Raw genomic sequence first — 25,801 nt, forward strand, 5'->3', positions numbered from 1 at the left:
GTCTGAAATGCTCTTTTGTGTTTGCGGCCTGCCTGCCCTGCAGAATGTCAGCCTCTTGTGGTTCACATGCTGTACCCTCAGTTCTCAGAGTAGGAGAACAATAAGTATTTGATTAACTGTTGACTCTTTGATATGAAAATGACCCACTATAGTATCAAGAGTTGGAAAGGTCCCTGGGGATTGTCATAAGGCTGATCAACCTAATAGACTTTCCACGTATGCCAGGTAGGAATAAGAATAAGTGCTCTCAGAAGACGTGATCCCACTCTCTTTGGAGGATTTGAGCATAATTATCCTATGATAATAGGATATGAACATAATTATTCTATGATAATGTTGCAAAGGAAAAATTTTGCTCTGCCCTTCAAGGTTCCTCTTGCAGGTCTAAGGACTAAATTGATGCAAGACAGATTAACAGGAGGAAATGAAATTTAATTTTGTTTGTGGAGGAACTCCACATACATGAGAGGTTCAAAGACCAAAAGAATGGTAAAATGAGGTCTGTGTGCCCTCCTGAGCTTAAGAATGGGAGAGGGCCCTGGGCCTGGGGCCTTAGAGGGGAGGAGGCAGTGCACAAGGCATAAGAAGAGCGATGTTTGGTAATTAGATACTTGCCCTGCTACACAGATGGGTCATTCAGATAAAGTTATCTCTGGTAATATAGCTCTCTTTCTCTGTTAGGCCCGCATCTAAAGGCTTGTAGGTAGTTAAAGGAGAGGTAAAAGCTTCTCTTTGCCCACAGGATCACAACTGCCTTCAGTTCAAGTAGTCTGCATGCCACACTGGCACTTGTTTTGCACCTCGTTAGTCACGGGAGTCAGTTCTAGGCCTTTCGCGGAACCTGTGCTGCTTTCTCAGGGTTCAATGCATGCTGTCTGCACATGTGAGGAGTCCTGTGTGTTTATCTCTCCTTAAAATAAAACCTTTGCTCACAAAAAGTACATTTTTCTGTTCTTCTCTTTTAACTGTTTTTAATTGATTAGACCTTTCAAAATATTCTTTTGTTCCAATCAGAAAGTTACAAAGTAAGTAAAAATAGCTAATAATCTCACTATCCAGAAACAGTAACTATTCACATTTTTTGTTTATTATTTCTTAGTATGTACTTATAGACACATATATAAATAATAATGAAAATTTAGTTTATATCAAACTTCAGTGCTTTTGCTAAAGTCATTTCTACCTTTTAAAGGCATATATGGTACAGTTTATTATTTTTCTTTTCTTATTGATCAGGGTGTTAATTTACTTCTTAAATAGGAAATATTAAGTCTTATCTAAAGGACAGGTAATAGTTAAAATGTTTTATTTAAGCAAGAAATAAATAATGTGTAATACCTTTAACCATATTTTAAAATGCTTTCTTTTTAGAAATACTTTGTTTCCTGTATGACAGGAAAACTTAAATGGAATAGATAATTTAAACTCAGTCAAAAGCCAATGCTTGTGAAATTGAATTAATTGAATTATAAAATAGAGACAATTTGAGTTTTACTCAAAGTTCAGAACAAACAGTAGACTCTATTAGAAGTTGTACAAATATAAAGGATAATTATGTCTTTGGAAGCTTTATTGGTAGTACATTCTATTCTCGGATGGCATTTCTCAAAGAGTAAAATAACATCAAGTGCAGCTTCCTTGTTATATTTATGAAACACATGGAAATTTAGGACAATATATATCCCCACAAAAAAGTCCTTACCTTCAAAGTTCTACTTCCAATTATAATTAGTAATTTAGAATGAAGTTGCTTACTGACAATAGTATATTCCTTTCTTTTGAATGTCATGAGGAATTTTACTTTAATTTTAGGGGACCATTTTTTGCATTTTTGTTTGCTTTTACTGGAGTGCAGAGAAGAGGTTAGATTAGATATTGTTCAAGTTTCAGGTCAGTAGGTTAATGAGAGAGATTTATGTGGTCATCCAGGGATCAGGAACATCAAAAATGGCAGGTCGGGCATATAAACGGATGCTGCCTAGTGTGAGTGAGTAAGTAGACCAAGGAACCCTTTTTTTGGAAAAGAGGTCTGAGAACATGTAAATTCTATGAGGGCAAAGAACAAAGAGAGTAAAGGGAATATAGGAGACATGACAAAAATAGGATAGTAAATTAATACAGCAATTTGGAGGAAATGTATCTGATCAAGAGGGAGTCAAGAAAAGCTTCCCTATGTGGACATCTACTCTGAGACTGCTTTGCTTTCCATGGGACTTACTATCCTTAAGCTTTCATAGGAATGGCATTATTTTTTCTGACTCATTTTCCTTACAAATTCTGATCTTTTTAACAAGAATGATTTAATCAACATTCCTGACTCCATGACAGTCTAATTGCATTTACCTGTAAATTTCTTTAAAAAGCATAGGATTTGTATTCAGAAGACATGCCCTACAGTCCCAAATAGAGGGCTTACCAGACATGTGATCTTGAGCAAGGCACTTAATAAATTCAAATGATGTACTCCAAAGCCACTTTTAAATGCTGAGTATTTTTATATAAATTTAAATGTAAGATTATGATTGTAATTTACATATTTAATAGGAAATGTTGGGTTGATGTGAACAGGAAGATAAATTTGTTCATTTATCAATCACATATAGTTTTAATACATTTCCACTATTAAACTTTTATGGTTTTCTAGATTTTGATACTTAATTTTTAAGCATTTCAAACATACAGGAAAAATAATCAAAGAAAATATGATACCCATGTACCCAATACTAATATTTAACAAATATCAACGTTCTGCCATGTTTGTTTCAGATCCCTGTTTTATAAAAGAAATAAAATATTACAGGCCTCTGGCCTGTGCTCTCTGACACACTGGACTCCAGTCACCCTTAGGGTTTCTAGGAGCCGCTGAGAACATGTACTTCCTGCGGACAGGCAGCCTTGCAAAGAGAGAAGGCAGGAGGCCCCTGAATAGAGCAAGTTCAACAGTGTCTACCCAAGAAGATTAGCACTTCTCTTAACCAGGAAGGAAAATGGGCAGAGAGAGGACAGAAGTGTACATCTCATTTATCTGGTTCTCCCAGTTAGAAGAGAAAAGCCAGAGACAAATAGGTTCCTGCTCAATCTGGTCTCTATCCTTTTATAACTTGCCTTAAATCCATTCAATATTAAGTTTTTGAGAACTTTTTTATTGATGAATTGTAAATCTAGTTCATTTATTTAAGCTATTACTAAGTCAGTAGTGTGCTGATAAACCAGCTTTGAGGGGTAGAGATGAAGTGAAGAATCCTTGATTTTTAGCATTTTCCAATTTCTATGGTGTAAATATTCCTACCGTGTCAGGATTCAAGCTACCAGTGGTTTGTTTTAACTTCTTACAAAATCCCTGAATGTAAACAATTGCCTCTCATAAGCCAATATGAGCCAGATCTAACAGTTATTATATGTACATGTGAAATAATATATATTCTAAAGTATGAATAAGCCATGTTCTACTACCCATGGTTAAAGTATATCCAGTTCTTTATTATACAAAAAGTGATCTGACCAACATTCTCATACATATGTCTCTAGATAGTATAAACAATAGGTGGTTTTACAGGTTATAGGCTATATCCAGTTTCTGCTTTACTAAGCATTAATTTGCTGTCCAAATTGGTTTTACCAATCTGTATTCCACCAACAGTGTATGAAGGTTTCTGTTCTCCAAAGCCTGATATTATCAGACTTAGTGTTACCAATAAGATGGGTGTTAGTTGAAATTTAATTGATGCTAAATCTATCTTGCTTAGTCAATTTATTTAATCTTCACAACCATCCCAAGAGACAGGTACTGTTAAAAAGCTGGAAAACTGACATCTTTGCTATTTAAACCCAGATCTATCAGACTTTGAAGCTTATACTTTCAATGCAGTGAAATTCTGTAACTTCTCATTCTATATTACCAAATACTATGCCTTATAAATAAAAGGCACTGAAAAATAGTTATGAATTCATGACTACAGCATCATTTCATTAGTTTTATTATTTTGCAGATTATATATTTATTGGTACACTGATCAAAGGTAGTTAATTGAATACTGACATGTATTCTACTCAAAGTCTGCCATTCTGGAGACCAAATTTCTAGTTAGTTGGTTCCTTCAGTACATAAAAGGGTGTCACTGTACCAAAAATGGAATTCAGCACCATCATTCTAGTTCATTTAGACAAGACATTCCAGACTAGTGAGTAGAAGGCCCAGGGTCTAATTGGGCAGTTATGATGAATGTTTTTCTGTAGAAGTTGGTTTAGGCCCCAGAATTATCAACAGTTTCATCCACAACCTGAAAAATAGATTAGAGCGATGTTTATTAAGTTTGCATCTGACAGAGAGCTAGGGAAGCGAATGGAAAGAGGAGCCAGGAATTCAATCAGTAGGATTGGAATTTAATATGAGCTTAGTGTGATGGACAGGTAGTTAGTAGCAAATAATAAAATTTAGTGTAACAAATGAATTTCAGAAGAAAAAAATACCAGATAATAAGCAGAATGTCACTATGTACAATTAAATCTTATTTTAACCTTACTAACCTAGAACTCATAAAAGTACTACTGAGACATCCAAAAGTTATTCTCATGTTATTATATATATACATATCTTATAGAATTTTTCTTTCACAACTTCTTACCCATGATTACTTCTCAATAATATTTATGAAATGAATGAATCAATAAATGGACAATTTCTTACATCTTTGAACTTAGGAAGCCTTATTCTATAACATTGTGTTTATGTATGATTTTTTGACTATTATTATACTTTTGGATTATTTTGAGTTATTTCCCACTACTGTGAATTGCACTGTTATGTATATTATAGATTGTGTCTTTACAAAAATATTTTACAATTATTTTTCTAGTATGAGTGAAACTCATTATTTGGTAGACTTTTTTTATAATTGTGAATGATATTTCATTCTTCTGTGAAGATCTTTGTTAGCATCATTAGGATCTTTTTGTCAGTCACACTGAAAATGACTGGTTGGTTAATGCACACAGTCCCCAAAGTATAATGATTCAACTTAAAGTTTATCAATTTTATGATGATGTGAGAGTGATATGCACTCAATGGAAACCAGACTTGGAATTTTGAATTTTGATCTTTTCTGGGGTATGATAATGTGATACAGTGTTCTTGTGGTTCTGGGCAGCAGCAGTGTGCCACAGCCCCCAGTCAGCTCTGTGATAACGAGGGTTAATAACCGATACACTTACAATCATCCTGTACTCGTGTTGTTTTCAGTGCAGTATTCAATAAATACCATGAGGTATTCAACACTTTATTATAAAATAGGCTTTTTTAGACGATTTTGCCCAAGTATGGGCTGTTGTAAGTGTTCTTAGTATATTTAAGGTAGGCTGGGCTATCCTGTGATGTTTTGGCAGGCTAGGTGTGTTGAATGTATTTTCAATTCATAATGGGTTTATGAGGATGTAACCCCATCGTAAGGCAAGGAAGATCTGTATTCTCAGGAATATTAATTTAGTTATGTTGTCTTCTTGAGTAGACAGTCATATCAGTACTAAATTTTAAAATTAATATTTTAATTTTAATCTTTTCAGATTACTCAAAGACTGCCCTGGTTTTGTATTTACCCCTCGATCAAGGGAGGAACTTCCACCAAACTTCCCCAGTGAAATTCCTGGAATCTGTCATTTTCTGGAAGCTTATCAACAAGGAACAAATTCAAAACCATGGTTCCAAAAGAAAGATGTGGAAGATGGCAGTGCCAATTTTTTAGGCAAAGCATCGGGAATAGATTAGCAAAATAAATACATGATCAGTAGGCTTTGGGGTTTGACTCCTTCGAGTATGTGTGGAACCTCCGAAAGCACTTTAGGTTTGCAGATGGCTACAGAGCAGTATTAAAATTTCAGGAGCTAGTCACCATCTACTTTTCTTCCACTTAACATGACAAAAAAATGCATTCACTTTAACACTCAAACTGTTCGGTGGAAAAAAAAAGAAAGAAATCTGAAAAAGTGACTTTTGGGAGGCTTTGTTAATGTAACAATCACTTATTACCCGTATTCAAAATTCGGCACATTGTACATATGTCAGGCAATTGTAGTGACCTATACAACCTGATGGAGTCACCTGTGCTCTCGTGCCTGGTGGAATGCCATGCTCATTAATGTGTATTTGTGATAGTATGGCCTTAAAAAAGCTGTTTGAATATAAATTATAATGTTTGATGCCAGAAGCTCTTTAAACCTTTCAACTCTACATTTTATTACATTGCCTCATTTAACTGTCTGCTTATATAACAAAATAGATTGTTGTTTCTCTGTTGCACTTTTTTCTTTTTTTAAGAAAATAAGCAATTATGGGTTAGATGCAATATGAATATAAAATAGTTCTATAAATATCAAAGATTATTTTATAACCATGGTCATCATACCAATAAATATTTCCTTTTGTTTGACTTTTTTTATAATTCTGCACATGGTAAAAGCTATTACCATTCATCTTAACAGCTTAATTCTATTAATTCACTTTCATGTCATAACATTCAGGATAAAAGAGGCTTGCAGCCTATAGTAAAATGCAGTATCATTCTAATTAAATTTAACCTGAAGCAGCATAGGAGTGAAGTAAGCATCCATAGAGCATACCATAAAGTCCAGGTAAAACGTTACACACACACACACACACACACACACACACACACACACAGTAACTTGGATTTCTTCCAGCCGTCATCCTTCATTGCCATGCTGAGCCATATAAAGTTCCAATAAGAAAATCTAAGTTCAGAAGTGGGAAATAAGACTTCTTTTTGCTTATAGCTTATTTTTAAGTATGCTGAACACTTTGATGTGTGTACATGTCCTAAGAATCATTAAGATGTTTTTGTCTTATTAAGTACACATCTGTGATTTTTTTTTCTAATTGAAGTATCTCAATGATATTTTTAAAAGAAAATGTTAGTATTGATGAAGCAAACGATGCTGTGATTTCATTTGAAAATTCCTAAACATTTTTCTGAAACTTGAACTTTCATTTCTTAGGATGTTAATTTAATGTCTCTCATGAACTAAAGAACCTGCAGTTTGGTTTGGGATAGGATTTCATTTTTAAAAGAGCTTAACTTCAAAGCAAGAGAAAGATGACCATTAGAATTTTCAAATCCGTATTAACAGAGCCATAGATACACTGAGCTCTTATTTTGGGTTCAAGGAAGTAACTCAGTTTCAAAGTTCCTTAATTATCTTCAATACTCCCCAGGATAGTGCATGGTGACCTCAGGAATAAAAAGTCATTACTGATTGGCCTCTAGACTCCCAAGTGTACTACTACAGATGTGAAAATAACTATTTGCTAAATGATACCTCAATGTTTTGAAAGACTGATTGTGTCTCACTAAATACCAATCCTGTTATTGGAAAGTACCATAGGCTTTGGGAAAATACAGTTTCTCACAATTATATCAAGTTAATAAAAGTATTTAGAATGAAAATAAAGACTTAAATACATTTTTTTCCTTTTGGAGTTGAACCCTTATTTCAGGGAAAATAATAGGAATTAAAGGAAATTTTAAAAATATATAAGAAACTTTATTAAATATTTAAGCAGACCCCAATTTGGTAATATGTGTTCTAAAAGTTCATACATTCATTAGAGTTCAAAAAATACTTTGTGTGTGTATGTGTGTGGAGGAAAATGTAAACAATCTGAGCAAAAGCTAATTTGGGAATTCCTTGTACTACTCCTGCAATCTTTCTATACGTTTGAAATTTCATCTAAATACAAAGTTACCAAAAAATGTATTTTCCTAGAGAAATTAAATTATCTGTGATAAGATTCCCTAGGCCAGCCTACAAAGTCTCATTCAATTGTGGTAGAGTTCATGGACCTTAGGCAAGAAGAACGCACATTTCCATGACAGAATGCACTCAAAATTCACAACTTGGATGCTAAAAAATCTAATGAATTCCTTTTCCTTCTCTGTCTTATCCACTTTGGAGGCTAGAGCTTATGGAGACATTATTAGATTCAGACCATTGATGGTAGCTAGAGTCAGAGAGACCCTACAGGGTAAATTCTCAAGGAAAGTAAGAAACCAAAATAGAAGCTCTGCAGTTAGTAGAACAGAGGATGGAGGAAGGAATGGACAGAGAGGCCCTGTGACAGGATTGAGGCCTAAGGGTTCTGAATCTTATTGCCGGTTTAACTAACCTAAAACATAATGTGATGGCCCAAGGCTGCTTCTCTATCAGCCTGTCTGTTTTGATAATTCTAGTAACTGTTCCTTCTGTTCTGGTTTTATCGTTTCCATTCATGACTTGTTGTCCCCTTATTTTGTGTTCAGTACACAAAATAAATTCACTCTTCATACATATTCTCAAGCAGGCATAGAGTTCCACTGAAGTTTTCATCAAGACGCAATTAAAATATTTTTTCCTATCTCTCCTTATCTTTCTATACCCATCTAGGCTTTTTAAGACTATGCAAAGTTTGAACCTAAATACAAATTGATTCATTTACTAACTTTATCTACTTACTCTCATTTATTGAATGACTAGTATGTGCCAAGAATAATGCTGTTTTTGGAATTTAAAGAGAAAGTATGGCCCATTCTATCAAGAAAGGAAAGTGGAAAATGAAAAGATAAATAACTACAGATTCTCTGGCAACACAGAGTAGGAGACTCAGGGCTCAGAGAAGTCTCCTGGACTTAGGGGGATTCTCAAGCAGAGTAGTAAGGACATGATTCAAGTAAGCTGTACACACAAAGAAGTGGAGTCTTGGAGATGCAGAGTATATTCCGAACAGACAGTTGCCTGGGATGAGTTGGAGGTGAGAATAAAGACAGACTATTTGGACATAAAGAGGGTTGTTTATCATGTGTGATGATGATTATAATCATCATGATTTTGAATTTATTGGAAAACTTTGCTCAAAAGAAATTTTCTATGAAAGAAAGAAAAGCAAAACAAAAAAAAAGATCGTTGATTTCAGCCTTCCTCCCTAGCAGCTTTAAAATGACTAGACAAGGGAGACACCAAATGTTAAAGGAAGAAATGGTATAATCAGATATGTGTTCTTGAAAAGCAATGTGAGAAACAGCATAGTAAGGGTGGATATTTACTTGAACAGATGACTGAATGAACATTTTTGTTTGTCCGAAAGAAAACAACTCATGCTGTATCCCGGGTGTGTTACTACAAGTATGAACATAAAACTGGGATGTCCGGCACTGGCGTTTCATATTACACTCAAAGCCATTAACCTTTCAGATCCTTTGGTAGGAAGGAAGGAAGAGTTGCTTCAGCATTTTACTAACCTTTCCTGCAAATTACTTCTCCCTGATGTTGCCAATCACACCAAAGCAGACCCTGCCAGGCTGTCCTGTTGTTAGGTTAGAAGCCACCATAGAGTGGAACAGGTTGTTCTATGGTAGCCCTGGCAAGAATGAAGGGAATGTCTACTCTCCATTGCAGCTGGGAAAAGACAAGATTCCCTAGCTGAGAAAGTGCCAGAATGGAGCTTTATGTGTAAAACCCCAAGGAAGTCTAAGATATAATAGAAGCCACATTCAAGTCCCTGTTTAAGCAATAGTTAATAGTCCCAAAGAGAATGGGGTAATGAATTATTGTAATTTTAAGTGTACAGATTTTATTTGGATGAATCATTATTAATAAGTGAAAAGGAATCTCATACATATTTGTTGGGGTAGCTTGATCGGTCACTAACCTTCACTGAAACTCTTAACAAAAAGAGTTTCTTTTGTCTGATTATGCACTTTGGTGGTATTTCATTCTGTAGATGGCTGTACTTGAAAAGTTACATGAAGGCAGATTTGGAGCGTGGAAGGACAGGGGATATGACACTTGTCAAGTGGGAGGGCAGAGGGGGTTAGGCTAGAGGTGTCGCAATTCCTGTGAAGAAAGACTTCCCATCTCCCGCAAAACAAAAACTCAGTGCTGCAGAGATGATAGGCAAGTATAATTCCCTGTTTAAACACAGGCTAAAGGCAGGGACAGCTTGCTTGATTAAGTGGAGGACACCAAAATGTAATTTTAAGCCCAAGTTTGCAGTGTTATAATATACATTCTTTGCTGGGATTCTTCCCAAAGTCTGAGAAATCTTTGTATTCCCTGGTGGTCAGGGCAAGAACCCCTCCTGCTGTGAAAGCCAGGAGCCTATGGAATTAATTAGTCCTTTTTGGCCTTTGATTCCCTTCTGCTCTTAGACTGTTTGCTTCTAGATTTTAGATAAAGTATGGCTCCCCTTTAAATACTTGTTTTATTATGTTGATGATGTGCATTCATTTGGTATTCTTTCTGTAAGCCACTTCAAATATTTTGCATTTTATTGTATTTTTCTCATGAAGCAGTTTTGCTCTTAGCCTGTGTGTCACACCTCCATCTGTTATGACTTGCTCACTCCATCCATGCACTTTTTCATCCAAAACTATTCCCTTACTTATGCCCTTTTTTTCCCTATATTCAGTGTGTGAAAAAAAAATAATGACATGGACTTCATAAATACAGAGATTCCAATAAAAAATGCTAAGCATAGGAAAACCAAAAGTGATATTCTAAAAGCCAGGCTTCTTTTACTATCAGTACATAAGAAACTTAGTTTCAAGAGAATGTTAATTGGATTTAAATATTGGGATACAAAGTAGGACAAAATTTAAATGGTGATCTAGAACTTAGAAAGCCTAGTAGAAGGTTTTGGATAAATGTGTGCTGCCTTTTGATTTTGTAATTGTTTAATGTTCAAAATACTAAATTGCAAATAAACCTTGTAGCTTGTGAAGAACATTTCTTGGCAGAAAATATATGCTAAGATGTTTGTTTAGTCTCCACCGTTGCCAAACCCAACTGTATTGAGAAAAGAACTGAGACAGTTGCAGAGAAAATAAGAACCAAACAAAGCAAAACCAAAATGCTCTTACAGAAACTGGACAATCCAGTTTCTAGGCACTTAGAACGAGAGGCGAAACCAGAGGCTTTTGGAAAGTTACAGTGACAAGGGTCACAGAATTCTGTGCCTTTAGAAATGGTGATGCCCAGGGATGGAGGGAAGTACAGCATCCAGACCCTGCTCAGTCACAATGAGCTGCCTTCTTCCCCAAATAAACTGTATCTTAAAAAATTGAAATGAGCAAAAGTATTTTAGTATTTGAGAATAAGGTACTGTTTCTTCACCTCCTCCCATGTGTAAATTAAAAATGCCCTACAAAATCCTGTGACAGAACTTGCAATTCACTGATCTAGAAGAGGGTTCTCCAACCTTTTGGGCTCCTGAACACTATTAGTAAAATAATGTAGTACACCAACAGCACAGTATATATAAAAATTTTATAATATAAATATTCATATTTATGATTATAAATATATGATGCTCCCTGATTTACTGTATATATGATAATCTGATATACTACAATATAGCAGTAAAGCTTAGTTTATATTTCAAGTGAGCATGAATGTAAATAGAAGTTGTAGTATTTTCTTCATTTACCCTAGCAAAGCATTTATCTATTTTACTTGCAAACTGCTACAATCAGCCAGGAGGTCTTCACTTTCACTGAGTTACATATCACTTTGAGAACTGGACAAAAGATAAAAGATATAGATCATCACCCCTCTAAAAATGTTATTTCCTTATTCCTCAAGACTTAGATATACTTCCAGAGGTTGATGACTCCCTGGAGTTTTCTCGTAGACCACTCAGGTGAGGTAGCAAAGGCTCTCAGACTAAGAACTTACTATGTAGAAAGGAAAAAGTAGCAAATAATGTTTGAAATGAGAAGAGAATAAATAACTGGGGTTTATTGCCACCTTTGGTTTAGAGACAACTTTTGATTTTTGAGAATTAAAAGGATTTTGGAATTTTTTGGTCCTATTCTGTGGGAATGACTCATGGGGTTTCAATATAGACAACTCAAGTTTTCTTTTCAGCAAATATTTAACATATCTCTCAATATATTTCTACCTTTTGGTAAATGTTCATTGGTATAGGTATCTCCATTTTTTTCTTCGTCAAATACTTCTTTTCATTTTTTCCTCCATGTAAAGTAGGATAGCTATTGGACCTTGCATTAAAAACCTTCTTTATACTAACAACATTCCTTCTGTTATTACTTTTGCAGTTGCTTTAAATAACACATTTATTTTGAGTTCTGCTTCTGGCAGAGTTGCAAAGTCTATCAAAAAGTTACCCTGTGTCTCAGAAGATTGTTAGAAATCCCTGCCACATCAATATTGTAACAAAAGTGTTAAATAAACCTTTTTTTTAAAAATGTTAAATGGGTTCTTTTTAAAAAGAAAAACGAGCCATTGATTCAAGTAAAAACAGTATTGTTCCACATCATGCAAATACATTTGTTCTGATGTAAGTCTTGCTGCTACAGGTAAAGGAAACCAACACAACAGTCAGGAAAAACAGGACCTACAATTATTATTTCAGGCTTTTGCTGTGTGTAAGCCAATATTTCTAAAATTTCTTTTCAAAAAGTTATTGTTAAGTACAGAACTATAACAAAAATAGATTTGTTTATTTATGTAAAAAACTCATATGCAAGTATTTCAAATCACACAGAAAATTTAAAAAAAATTAACAGAAATTTAAGAATAAAACTGTACTGGGCTTATCCACACGTAATGGTTAGGAACACAAACTCTGGGTTGCATTGTGCTAGGAGACAATTTTCCATCACTCCCTTGTATTTTGTAGAGAAACAGGAGATCCAGATGCTTTTTTTCCTACACCATCTTTCCAAGGATGTTTCCATGGTAAGCAGCCTCAGAAAACAGGTAATTTCTCCCTGCAGAGTAAAAGGGAAGGCATTGTAAAATATTTTTGCTCCCAAGCTCAGGGCTTCTCACCTATGATGCAGCCCAGTGTGTATGCAGGGGTCACGTGGTACTCTTCACACTGTCCCGTGGAAACTGGAGCCCAGGAAACCAGTGCAAGGTAAGGCTGAGCCCTCTGTCTCCTCTCAAAGCTGTGAGTAATGAAGTCTTTTTTTTCTCTGACCCAGGAAGCTTGTATCTTCTGCCAGCATCCGTGAAACTGTCACAGTTTAATTTGTTAAGTTCTAAGTAGAGTAAAGACTTACTCTTCATAGTCACTGACAGTTTTGGCAATGAGAATGGGCTGTTGACAGACATGGCTTCCTGGAAGAAGTGTAAGGGTCTTGTAGGCTGATAAACATGATTTGAGAGAAAGATCCATGGGAATTGGTGGCAATCTTGGTGACCAAACTGTATGTTCAACAGGGTGATAAATGATCTTCCATGTTATTGTCTGCTAGTAAGGAAGAATCAGGACAGGAGTTACATGTCAAGTGTGAGAAAGGAGGTCCAAAGACACTGCCTGAACAGTAGCTTAGTTAAGTTGCTAATACTCCTCTAGGTGAAAAGGCTTTTTCCCCAATAAGGATGTCAGGCTTAGGTCTACCTCGTTGTCATAACTAGTACAGTGAACAGTCCTGGGTTAGAGGAAGGTTCCAAACCTCTTCAGACAGCAGTTACATGGATGTACATTTATATTCAATACAAAGGAAGGAAATCTGCATGCTTTATGAGCAAAACCAAGGTGAATTAATAAACCTTTGTCTAGTTCATTTGGGAGATGAGTATGTTAGATGCATAATGCTTGTTAAGGGAGAATGGTAACAGCTGGGAGGCCTTAAGGCTTTGTCCTTCCAGCAGTTTTTCATGCCAATTTTGATTTTTCAGTGATAAAAGTCAAAAGTCTTGGAGTTTTTTCAGTAGTCGTGGCTACCATAAGGGAGCTTGGTTCTTTAGGACAGACAGAACAACTGTGACAAACTCCCATGGCAAACTGCAGATAAGATACTGTTATAGTTTGAATTATCACTCAAAATTCAAATGTTGAAGCCCTAGTCCCTATGTCAGAGTGTGACCTCATTTAAGAATAGTTTATAGCAGTTGTAATTAGTTAAGATGAGTTTGTACTGGAGTGTATATACCCCTAATCCAATATGACTATTATCCTTATAAAAATGGGAAATTTGGCCACACAGGGAGAAAGTCATATGAAAATGAAGGCAAAGATTGGGGTGATGCTTCTACAAGTCAAGGATTACAAGCTGTTGCCAAGAAACCACCAGAAGCTAGGTAAGAGGCAAGGGGCTAATTCTTTCTCACAGCCCTTAGCAGGAACCAACCCTGCCCACACCTTGATCTTGCACTTCCAGTCTCCTGTACTGGAAGACAATAAGTTTCTGCTATTTAAGCCACCCAGATATTTTGCTTTGGCAACCGTAGCAAACTAATATAGGCATTGACCTGCGTTTGAATATTAAATGCTGTGTTTTGGATTTACAATGCTGATCAAAGTAACTCATTGGAGAGAGACTGACATAAATAAATTACTGAAGCCAGACTCACTACCCTGGAAAACTCCCTTAGACCTTGCATTTAAATTAGACAAGATATTTTCTTAATAATGGGGCAAGAAATGCTCCAGATTAAGGTGATCTTCCTAAAAAGAAGTTACTGCTATGCAAGTCAACCCCTTGCGAGCTAAGGCGAGCAAACCCCACAAACCCAGTTGGAATACAGTTTCTGTGGCTGCCCAGTCAAGGAATCTCCAAAGCTGAAATAGTTGGTGTCAGTGATGAGGACCTTGCCAACTGCTACAGAGTGTTGGACAAGCCAAAGACATTGGAAGTTCATGTGACTAAGCCTTGAACTGCCACCAGGCACTACAAGCTAATTGCTACTTGTTTAGTGCATTAGAGCCATTATCTCCCTCTGTACCCCAGACCCATCCTTCATTCTCTACTCCAATCTCAGCTGTTTTAAAAGACAATTAAGGGTGCGACCAAAGTCTCCCTGCCCACATGGGGAATCAAAGATCATAAGCACCTGCGTGAATATGTGGCGGGGTTGAAGGAAGAGAATCAAAATTTCATGTTTCTGTTGTATACAAATCATCATCGTATTTGGTTCCTTGGTGACATGGGGCACGCAAATTCAATTAAGACATAGAAGAGAAGCAAATGTGCCTTGTGTTTGGGGCCCTTTAGGCTAATTCAATTTATTGTTGTCACATCGATATCTGAATAATTATTAGTTAATTGATGTATCATGTTGCAGTCATTTCTTGTTCCATAAGTGTCAGAGTGGATTCACCTGATGAAAAAGAGCAGGATGCAGATAGGTGCTAGTACCTTTGGGCCCCCACAATTCTAATGAGTCTGCCATCTGATAATTTTGGTGATTAGACACTCTGGTGAGGGATTCATTCTTTTCCTGAAGTCCTCCTTGAGGGTGAGACTGTCGTCTTCCTCACATAGAGGCTGACTAACTCCTATTATATAACCTCTATAAGTTTGCTGCTAGACTTTGTGTCAAAACTGAATGCCTAACCTATGGTACCTTGTAACTCTGTAGCCTGGTATTTTCATTTTGGGGTGCGTTGACTCACATTCAGTGAATAATAAGGTTGGGGGGCCCACAAGCCTCACTTAATAAACGATGTGGGATGTTCAAGCAAGCAGCCAGCCTACCCCAGCAGCATCTCAGCTTCACCTGAGTAAGTGGCAGTTATCACTATGGGGTAAACTGTATCCCCCATTCTTCCAATTACAGAAAAACTACTGGCTCAAGGGAGACTATTAATGATCTTTATCATTCAGATCCACCTCTGGAGCCTTTCTCTTAAAGGAAAATGCCCTCAGATGGCTCCCCAAGCTGTTTTAAATTCCCTAAATTTTACTGACTACTGGGTCTACCATTTCCTGCCCAACAACTGAGCATGATTTAATCACCATTCCCCTTAACCTTACTGATTCTGTCAGACAGCAGGGTATGGTTCCAGTTCATGCATCTCCTACATAAACTGCCTCTCTGTCCCACCCATTCCTGTAGCTGTTGCTCAGTTATTTCATGGGCCTAATGAATGCCATTGGCTGGTAGCATGGATCTATAAAACAGGTTGGGCCAGCTACACTCAGGCAGTGACTCCATGAGTAGAGATTAGACTCATTTAGTCACACTGAACAGGGAACCTTAATGTGTTAACAGCCTGCTGGGAAGCAACCACAGAGGAACTATCAACTTGTGCACCCCAGCTAAAGTAGGTTCCAGTTGGGGGATCCAGAGAATGGTAAACAACCCTTTCTTTCCAGCGGTACCCTGTGCAACCAGGGACTGAACTTCTCCTGTGGAAGCTCAGTATTAATTTTCCCTTGTTCTGAAAACGGTGAATTATACTGTAGGGGAGGGAGGAATGTGGAGGGAATACTGTATCTTCAAGCGTTTAATGCAGCACCACAAGTAGATCACAAGCCCTGCAGACAATCACGGAGATCTCTCTAGAGTGAAGCCATCCTTGATTACCTAGGGACACTGCCTGGAAGAATACCTGACTGATCATCTATGCATACAGTGCAAGCAGTTGTCCCTGTGATGAGAGTCATACAGTAAGAGTGGTGCTGTGACATTTTCCCTGACTTTAGCTGAAGTCAAAGACACCACCTAGGCCTTCAAAGCCATTACACTCAGGCTCATTTCACTGGTCAGAGCATTCATCAAAGGTGATAAAATTGCTCTGGATTTCCTTCTTGCAGACCACGGGGGAGACCGTGCAATCACTAACATGACCATGTGCAGGGGTTCATACAGAAGCTGGAAGAAAGGCACCTGGCTTTCTAAGATAGGCCTGGTGGTTTACGGGACTTGTTCAGTGGGCTGGGTTCAGAGTCCTGGGGGCAGACTACGGGTAAAGTCAGTACTGTAGGGTGGTCCCTTCCTGTTCTTGGAGCCCTGTTGAGAGTGATTATAATTAATACAATATAATGAGCCAAACTGAATAGACTTGGTCCCAGTTCAATGGCTTGAAGCCAAGATGGTATAGAAACTAGGGGTGAATATTGTTGGGAGGCACTTTTCCATGGACCCCTCATATTTGTGCATATCTTATGACCAGAGATTTCGACTGCCTTCGTTCCATACTATCCTTTCAAGGATGTTTGTAGAGCAAACTGCCCTGGAAGTTAGAGATAAAATCTCCCCCAAAGGACCAAAGGGAGGCATGCTTCTATTCAGTGTGAGAAATTCAGGTTCCCTAGGTTCTACTTCCTGTCTTACAATATAGCCCACTGCATGTACATATGCCACCTGGCCCCTTCGTATCATCCAGTGGACACTGGGACTCCGGAAGCTGACTACTCTGGCTACTGCTATTGCTGTGAGAAATACACTCCTTAACACTGACCCAGGAGTCTCATGTCTTCTGCCAGTATATGAAGTCACCTTAGGCTAATTTGTTAGCTTGCAAGTAACATAAGGTTAAGATAGGAGGCCAAAACTTTAAAAAATTGGATGAATTTGTATAGAAATCTAGATCACAGCCCTCACTTAAGGAACTGCAGTATATTGGCATCACTGCGCCCACCATCTGTCCTGTCAATGCATGTCCATCCCTGAGTAGCAGCTGCCTCATTTGGGCTGGCTAAATTGTCACCAGTTCACTGCATTCCCCAATACTCCATTTTATTTTAAACCTACCCAAACTGCCTCACCACTTTCTATTCTCTGCCCAGCCTCATGGGCTTTAGATATTGTGGTTCTCGCTTATCTCACTGGTATGGCAAGTGTGCTCTGTGAAAATCATGACAGAACAGAATGTTTACTGTGTAAAAAGAGTCTTTGACAGAATCCCATTGCTCATATTAGAATCCCATTAAATTTCTTCCCTTGGCACATGTATGTGATTTGGTTCATGGTCCTAAGACCTGCATGTAGTTGTCAAGAATATAGTTTCTGTAAAGTGAGGTTTACTTTAATACTTTAATATATCATGGTAGTGATAAGAGATAGAGTGTATTTATTTTGTAGATTTCCCAATGGCAGTGGGTTTGCATCCTGCAGCTCAGTAGTCCCAACGTTAACAGCTCTGGCTTCAGTCCTCAGAGAGTCATTGAGGTGTTGTGTCAACACCTCAAATATTGTGACTCATTCCAAGCCCTCTGCCTGATGATTTTGAGACCAGATAAAGTGCCAGCTCACACCTTTGTGGAAGAAGTAACTGTTTTGCCTGGAATCTGGATTCTTAACCCAAGGGCAAGGCACAGTCTCACCCTGGTTTGCATGGGCAGAGTGTGAAGGAACTATTTTCTCAGCTTCCTGTCCTGGGAAGGCCGTAGGAGGTACGGCAGGCAGCGGTACCTCTAGGGAAAGTAATCCTCAGCTTGCGAGGTCCTCAGCTGGCCCTGTGTTATTTAAGTAAAGCTTATCTTCAGATTAACAAAACCCCACATTTTGGGGGCCCACACTAGCAGTTTATTCCTCAGGTAACTGGAGGTGGGGAGGGGATCTCCATGGCCACCCAGAGCCAGTCAACAGGGCTCTCTCACCTTCAGTGCCAGTGTGGGCATAGATGCCCACTGGGCCGAAGGAGAAAGAAAGTGAGGAAGTACACGTGGCAGGTTATGTTCATGCCTAGAGGGGACACATGTCCTTTCTGTTCAGACTCTGTTAGCTTGAACAAGTCACATGGCCAGTCTTACTTCAAGGGATGTTAGGAAGACATGGGAATGACTTGGGTGATCAGTGCCGTCTCCAGCACAAACATTTATTGAAGGCTTACTTGGTGCCAGGCGATATTCTATACTCTGTGCCACATGTTATGTAAGAGTTCCATATAATCAAGCAATTCCATGTTTTTGGCCAGCTAAGGCCTATCTTCAGGCCCAAAAGATATGGTATTAAAAGGTGACAACGAAGGAAGACTTTTAATGTGACAACCCAACTAAGCCTCGCAGGGAGAGTGTGATGTTAATGCTTCCCTCTCCCAAATCCAAACAGCCATTGATGGTGCTTCCTGGATTGTATCCATCATTTGCTGAGCCTACTGGACCAGAGGTCAGAACCTTTTATCTCCTGGGAAAGATGAATTAAGAGCAAAAATGTCCTCCTTATTTTAAACCTGGTGGTTCCCTGTTGAAGAGGTAGACACATGCCTGAAAAGACACATCCAAACAAAGAGGCCAGTGTTCATCTAGCATAGACAGAGAAGTGTACCTTAACTGACAGGTTGTTTAGTATGAATAGGGGGGTGTCACCTCTCTTTGGTTGCAGTGCAGGCTGAAAAGGGACCCTGAAAGGGCTCATTTTCTCTTAATCAAGTGCTTTGGTCAATCATTCTTGCAGGCTGGTTGCCTCTCACCTAGTCAGTTGCATACTGAGAGCAGTTTCCTTCCAGGATGAGTTTTGCACTAAGAACAGGACACCTGCCTTGCAACTGCTAAAAGAAGGTCATTACTGTCATTGCTGCAAATAGTACAAAACTTTCAGGTAGCTGATTCAACCTGCTTAAGAATCCCTCACAGTATTGGGTGCTGCATATTGTACTTTCATTCATTTTTCAACCTTGACATCAAGGGAGGAGAGACCAGGAGTACTATGCTTTAGACATTACCTGGGAACCAGACGGTGGGCCTCTAAATGTGGACCAGATTTAGAATCACTGGATGAAGAAGGTGCTTATTAAAGTTGCTTGTTAAAGTTAAGTTTGGAAACAGCCAAGGTCTATCAATTAGAATGGAAGGGTTGGAGACCATGAACCTGCATTTTCAACAAACTCCTCAATAGATTTTTATCAGTTTTCAATCTGAGTTGCTTACTATAGTCCCTTTCAAAGGAATGGGGTAACTCTTATTAGTGTTTATCCACTGGATGGCAAGGTCTGCTAACAGCTAACATTCTTCTAACCCCATGGATTTCTAGGTAAGAATTTCAACCCACAGTTCCCCTACTTTCTGGACCCGTGCTCATATTTTCTTTTTTTTTCTTTTTTTTTTGTAGGTAATTATTTTTTATTGAAGGGTAGTTGACACACAGTATTATATTACATTAGTTTCAGGTGTACAACATAGTGATTCAACATTTATATACATGACAATTCTAGGTACCAGCTATCATCATACCAACTGTTACAATATCTTGACTATATTCCTTATGCTATACATTACATCCCAGTTACTAATTTATTTTACCATTGGAAGAGTGTACTTTTTTTGTTTTTTTTGTGAGGGCATCTCTCATATTTATTGATCAAATGGTTGTTAACAACAAAAAAATTCTGTATAGGGGAGTCAATGCTCAATGCACAATCATTAATCCACCCCAAGCCTAATTTTCATCAGTCTCCAATCTTCTGAGGCATAACGGACAAGTTCTTACATGGAGAACAAATTCTTACATAGTGAACAAGTTACATAGTGAACAGTACAAGGGCAGTCATCACAGAAACTTTCAGTTTTGCTCATGCATTATGAACTATAAACAGTCAGTTCAAATATGAATACTCATTTGATTTTTATACTTGATTTATATGTGGATACCACATTTCTCTCTTTATTATTATTATTTTTAATAAAATGCTGAAGTGGTAGGTAGATACAAGATAAAGGTAGAAAACATAGTTTAGTGTTGTAAGAGAGCAAATGTAGATGATCAGGTGTGTGCCTGTAGACTATGTGTTAATCCAAGCTAGACAAGGGCAATAAAACATCCAAGTATGCAGAAGATTTCTCTCAGAACAGGGGGGGTGAGGTTCTAAGCCTCACCTCTGTTGATCCCCAAATTCTCACCTGATGACCCCCCTGCGACTGTGCCTGTCTTAGGTTGTTCCTCCCTTGAGGAATCTTACCCGTCTCTGGCTAACCAGTCATCTTCCGGGGCCATACAGGGAAATGTAAAGTTGGTAAGTGAGAGAGAAGCCTTATTGTTTGAAATGGTTAGCTTTTTACTTCTTAACATATTTATGCCCTGTGGCTTCTATGCCCAGCATTTGTCTTGAGGTATCTTTACCACTTGGAAGAATTATGATACTCGGTAAATTTGATATGAGGCACGAATTCTATTTAAGGGTTGTAATTAGGAAGGAAGAAGAAAAGCTATAGAAGTAGCAGGCGGAAGAAAACATGGGAAGATTGATTATTTCTTTGACATATCTTCTTGTAGAGTAACTTCAGCATGTATAGGTTTTAAGCTACTACTTAAATTGCGCACACACATTAACATAACAGGAGTATAGTTACATAACCAAAGCATACCTGTAATTACCAGCCATCTCCAGTGAAACCAAGAAAACCAGTTAGGCACCTTAGGCATTTGTGAAAACTTATCTATGATATGGTGGATATTGTCCAACTGAACTTGAACAGTCTGAGAGAAATCTGACAAATTAAAACAACCTATTCCTGGGGGAAAGTTCACATCCCTTATGTTCTTTTAACAGTAAATAGTCTGTAGTTGTAAGATTGTGGAGCGCTACAATTTGCACTTCTCCTAATACTTGGTTGAGTTCCAACAGGATAGATCCAGTCAAATTTGTTGTTTTACTGAATGCACAGGCCAGCTTAGATATCTCCTTCCTCATTCCCATGGCAAGTCCAGGAGCTGGTGGGATGAGTGCATCTACAGCTGTAGCAGTGCGTGGATCTTTGTTGGGGTTTTTTGATGATCATCTTCTGGCATGAGTCTTCCAGAGAGTGCTGATGTTGGAAGTTCTTTTTCATATCGTATCTTAGTTCATTTTCGGGGTAGCCCAATTAGGCTTTGATACTCTGTATAAACACAAACAGACCCTTTGCCTACACTTTTATATGCCCTTTATACCCTTGTGTAGAACTCATTGGAGGTTACCACACAGGAACTGCCCGTTTTTTTCTTTTGTTTTTGTTTGTTTGTTTGTTTGTTTTTTGTTTTTGTTATCACTAATCTACACTTACATGACGAATATTATGTTTACTAGGCTCTCCACTATACCAGGTCTCCCCTATAATCCCCTTTATAGTCACTGTCCATCGGCATAGCAAAATGTTGTAGAATCACTACTTGCCTTCTCTGTGTTGTACAGCCCTCCCTTTTCTCCTACCCACCCCATGAATGCTAATCTTAATACCCCCCTACTTCTCCCCCACCTTATCCCTTCCTATCCACCCATCATCCCCAGTCCCTTTCCCTTTGGTACCTGTTAGTCCATTCTTGAGTTCTGTGATTCTGCTGCTGTTTTGTTCCTTCAGTTTTTCCTTTGTTCTTATATTTCACAGATAAGTGAAATCATTTGGTATTTCTCTTTCTCCACTTGGCTTGTTTCACTGAGCATAATACCCTCCAGCTCCATCCATGTTGCTGCAAATGGTTGGATTTGCCCTTTTCTTATGGCTGAGTAGTATTCCATTGTGTATATGTACCACTTCTTCTTTATCCATTCATCTATCGATGGACATTTAGGTTGCTTCCAATTCTTGGCTATTGTAAATAGTGCTGCGATAAACATAGGGGTGCACTGATCTTTCTCATACTTGATTGCTGCATTCTTAGGGTAAATTCCTAGGAGTGCAATTCCTGGGTCAAATGATAACTCTGTTTTGAGCATTTTGATGTACCTCTATACTGCTTTCCACAATGGTTGAACTAACTTACATTCCCACCAGCAGTGTAGGAGGGTTCCCCTTTCTCCACAGCCTCGCCAACATTTGTTGTTGTTTGTCTTTTGGATGGCAGCCATCCTTATTGGTGTGAGGTGATACCTCATTGTGGTTTTAATTTGCATTTCTCTGATAATTGGTGATGTGGAGCATCTTTTCATGTGTCTGTTGGCCATCTGTATTTCTGTGTTGGAGAACTGTCTGTTCAGTTCCTCTGCCCATTTTTTAATTGGGTTATTTGTTTTTTGTTTGTTGAGGCATGTGAGCTCTTTATATATTCTGGACGTCAAGCCTTTATCGGAAGTGTCATTTTCAAATATATTCTCCCATACTGTAGGGATCCTTCTTGTTCTTTTGATGGTGTCTTCTGCTGTACAGAAGCTTTTCGGCTTAATATAGTCCCACTTACTCATTTTTGCTGTTGTTTTCCTTGCCTGGGGAGATATGTTCAAGAAGAGGTCACTCATGTTTATGTCTAAGAGGTTTTTGCCTATGTTTTCTTCCAAGAGTTTAATGGTTTCATGACTTACATTCAGGTCTTTGATCCATTTTGAGTTTACTTTTGTATATGGGGTTAGACAATGGTCCAGTTTCATTCTCCTACATGTAGCTGTCCAGTTTTGCCAGCACCATCTGTTGAAGAGACTGTCATTTCGCCATTGTATGTTCATGGCTCCTTTATCAATTATTAATTGACCATATATGTTTGGGTTAATGTCTGGATTCTCTAGTCTGTTCCACTGGTCTGTGGCTCTGCTCTTGTGCCAGTACCAAATTGTCTTGATTACTATGGCTTTATAGTAGAGCTTGAAGTTGGGGAGTGAGATCCCCCCTACTTTTTTCTTCTTTCTCAGGATTGCTTTGGCTATTCGGGGTCTTTGGTGTTTCCATATGAATTTTTGAATTATTTGTTCCAGTTCATTGAAGAATGTTGCTGGTAGTTTCATAGGGATTGCATCAAATCTGTATATTGCTTTGGGCAGGATGGCCATTTTGACGATATTAATTCTTCCTAGCCACGAGCATGGGATGAGTTTCCATCTGTTAGTGTCCCCTTTAATTTCTCTTAAGAGTGACCTGTAGTTTTCAGAGTATAAGTCTTTCACTTCTTTGGTTAGGTTTATTCCTAGGTATTTTATTTTTTTTGATGCAATTGTGAATGGAGTTGTTTTCCTGATTTCTCTTTCTGTTGGTTCATTGTTAGTATATAAGAAAGCCACAAATTTCTGTGTATTGATTTTGTATCCTGCAAATTTGCTGTATTCCGATATCAGTTCTAGTAGTTTTGGGGTGGAGTCTTTAGGGATTTTTATGTACAGTATCATGTCATCTGCAAATAGTGACAGTTTAACTTCTTCTTTACCAATCTGGATTCCTTGTATTTCTTTATTTTGTCTGATTGCCGTGGCTAGGACCTCCAGTACTATGTTAAATAACAGTGGAGAGAGTGGGCATCCCTGTCTAGTTCCCGATCTCAGAGGAAATGCTTTCAGCTTCTCGCTGTTCAATATAATGTTGGCTGTGGGTTTATCATAGATGGCCTTTATTATGTTGAGGTACTTGCCCTCTATTCCCATTCTGTTGAGAGTTTTTATCATGAATGGATGCTGAATTTTGTCAAATGCTTTTTCATCATCTTTGGAGATGATTATGTTGTTTTTGTCCTTCTTTTTGTTGATGTGGTGGATGATGTTGATGGACTTTCGAATGTTGTACCATCCTTGCATCCCTGGGATGAATCCCACTTGGTCATGGTGTATGATCCTTTTGATGTATTTTTGAATTCGGTTTGCTAATATTTTGTTGAGTATTTTTGCATCTATGTTCATCAGGGATATTGGTCTGTAGTTTTCTTTTTTGGTGGGATCTTTGCCTGGTTTTGGTATTAGGGTGATGTTAGCTTCGTAGAATGAGTTTGGGAGTATCCCCTCCTCATCTATTTTTTGGAAAACTTTAAGGAGAATGGGTATTATGTCTTCCCTGTATGCCTGATAAAATTCCGAGGTAAATCCATCTGGCCCGGGGGTTTTGTTCTTTGGTAGTTTTTTGATTACCGCTTCAATTTCATTGCTGGTAATTGGTCTGTTTAGATTTTCTGTTTTTTCCTGGGTCAATCTTGGAAGGTTGTATTTTTCTAGGAAGTTGTCCATTTCTCCTAGGTTTCCCAGCTCGTTAGCATATAGGTTTTCATAGTATTCTCTAATAATTCTTTGTATTTCTGTGGGGTCCGTCGTGATTTTTCCCTTCTCGTTTCTGATACTGTTGATTTGTGTTGACTCTCTTTTCTTCTTAATAAGTCTGGCTAGAGGCTTATCTATTTTGTTTATTTTCTCGAAGAACCAGCTCTTGGTTTCATTGATTTTTGCTATTGTTTTATTCTTCTCAATTTTGTTTATTTCTTCTCTGATCTTTATTATGCCCCTCCTTCTGCTGACCTTAGGCCTCATCTGTTCTTCTTTTTCCATTTTTGATAATTGTGACATTAGACCATTTATTTGGGATTGCTCTTCCTTTTTTAAATATGCTTGGATTGCTATATACTTTCCTCTTAAGACTGCTTTTGCTGTGTCCCACAGAAGTTGGGGCTTAGTGTTGTTGTTGTCATTTGTTTCCATATATTGCTGGATCTCCATTTTAATTTGGTCATTGATCCATTGATTATTTAGGAGCATGTAGTTAAGCCTCCATGTGTTTGTGAGCCTCTTTGCTTTCTTTGTACAGTTTATTTCTATTTTAATGCCTTTGTGGTCTGAAAAGTTGGTTGGTAGGATTTCAATCTTTTGGAATTTTCTGAGGCTCTTTTTGTGGCCTAGTATGTGGTCTATTCTGGAGAATGTTCCATATGCACTTGAGAAGAATGTATATCCTGTTGCTTTTGGATGTAGTGTTCTATAGATGTCTATTAGGTCCATCTGCTCTACTGTGTTGTTCAGTGTTTCCGTGTCCTTACTTATTTTCTGCCCAGTGGATCTGTCCTTTGGGGTGAGTGGTGTGTTGAAGTCTCCTAGAATGAATGCATTGCAGTCTATATCCCCCTTTAGTTCTGTTAGTATTTGTTTCACATATGCTGGTGCTCCTGTGTTGGGTGCATATATATTTAGAATGGTTATATCCTCTTGTTTCACTGAGCCCTTTATCATTATGTAGTGTCCTTCTCTATTTCTTGTTACTTTCTTTGTTTTGAAGTCTATTTTGCCTGATATTAGTACTGCAACCCCTGCTTTCTTCTCGCTGTTGTTTGCTTGAAATATGTTTTTCCATCCCTTGACTTTTAGTCTGTACATGTCTTTGGGTTTGAGGTGAGTTTCTTGTAAGCAGCATATAGATGGGTCTTGCTTTTTTATCCATTCTGTTACTCTGTGTCTTTTGATTGGTGC

At 37.9% G+C, this 25,801-nt stretch overlaps 1 protein-coding gene across 6 annotated transcripts in view; it reads left to right on the forward strand.

Annotated features, from left to right (window-relative positions):
* The window catches only part of GUCY1A1 (guanylate cyclase 1 soluble subunit alpha 1), a 59,427-nt gene extending 51,875 nt beyond the window's left edge, over positions 1-7,552 (forward strand). For all 6 annotated transcript variants that reach the window (XM_036887727.2, XM_036887726.2, XM_036887729.2 and 3 more), the window contains one exon: positions 5,560-7,552. In XM_036887727.2, the coding sequence (XP_036743622.1) occupies positions 5,560-5,761 (202 nt within the window). In that variant the 3' untranslated portion in view covers positions 5,762-7,552. The remainder of the gene's footprint in view (positions 1-5,559) is intronic.
* Positions 7,553-25,801: the final 18,249 nt, after the last annotated feature.

The sequence above is a fragment of the Manis pentadactyla genome, chromosome 1, assembly GCF_030020395.1.
Source record: "Manis pentadactyla isolate mManPen7 chromosome 1, mManPen7.hap1, whole genome shotgun sequence".
In the NCBI taxonomy this organism is placed as follows: Eukaryota; Metazoa; Chordata; class Mammalia; order Pholidota; family Manidae; genus Manis; species Manis pentadactyla.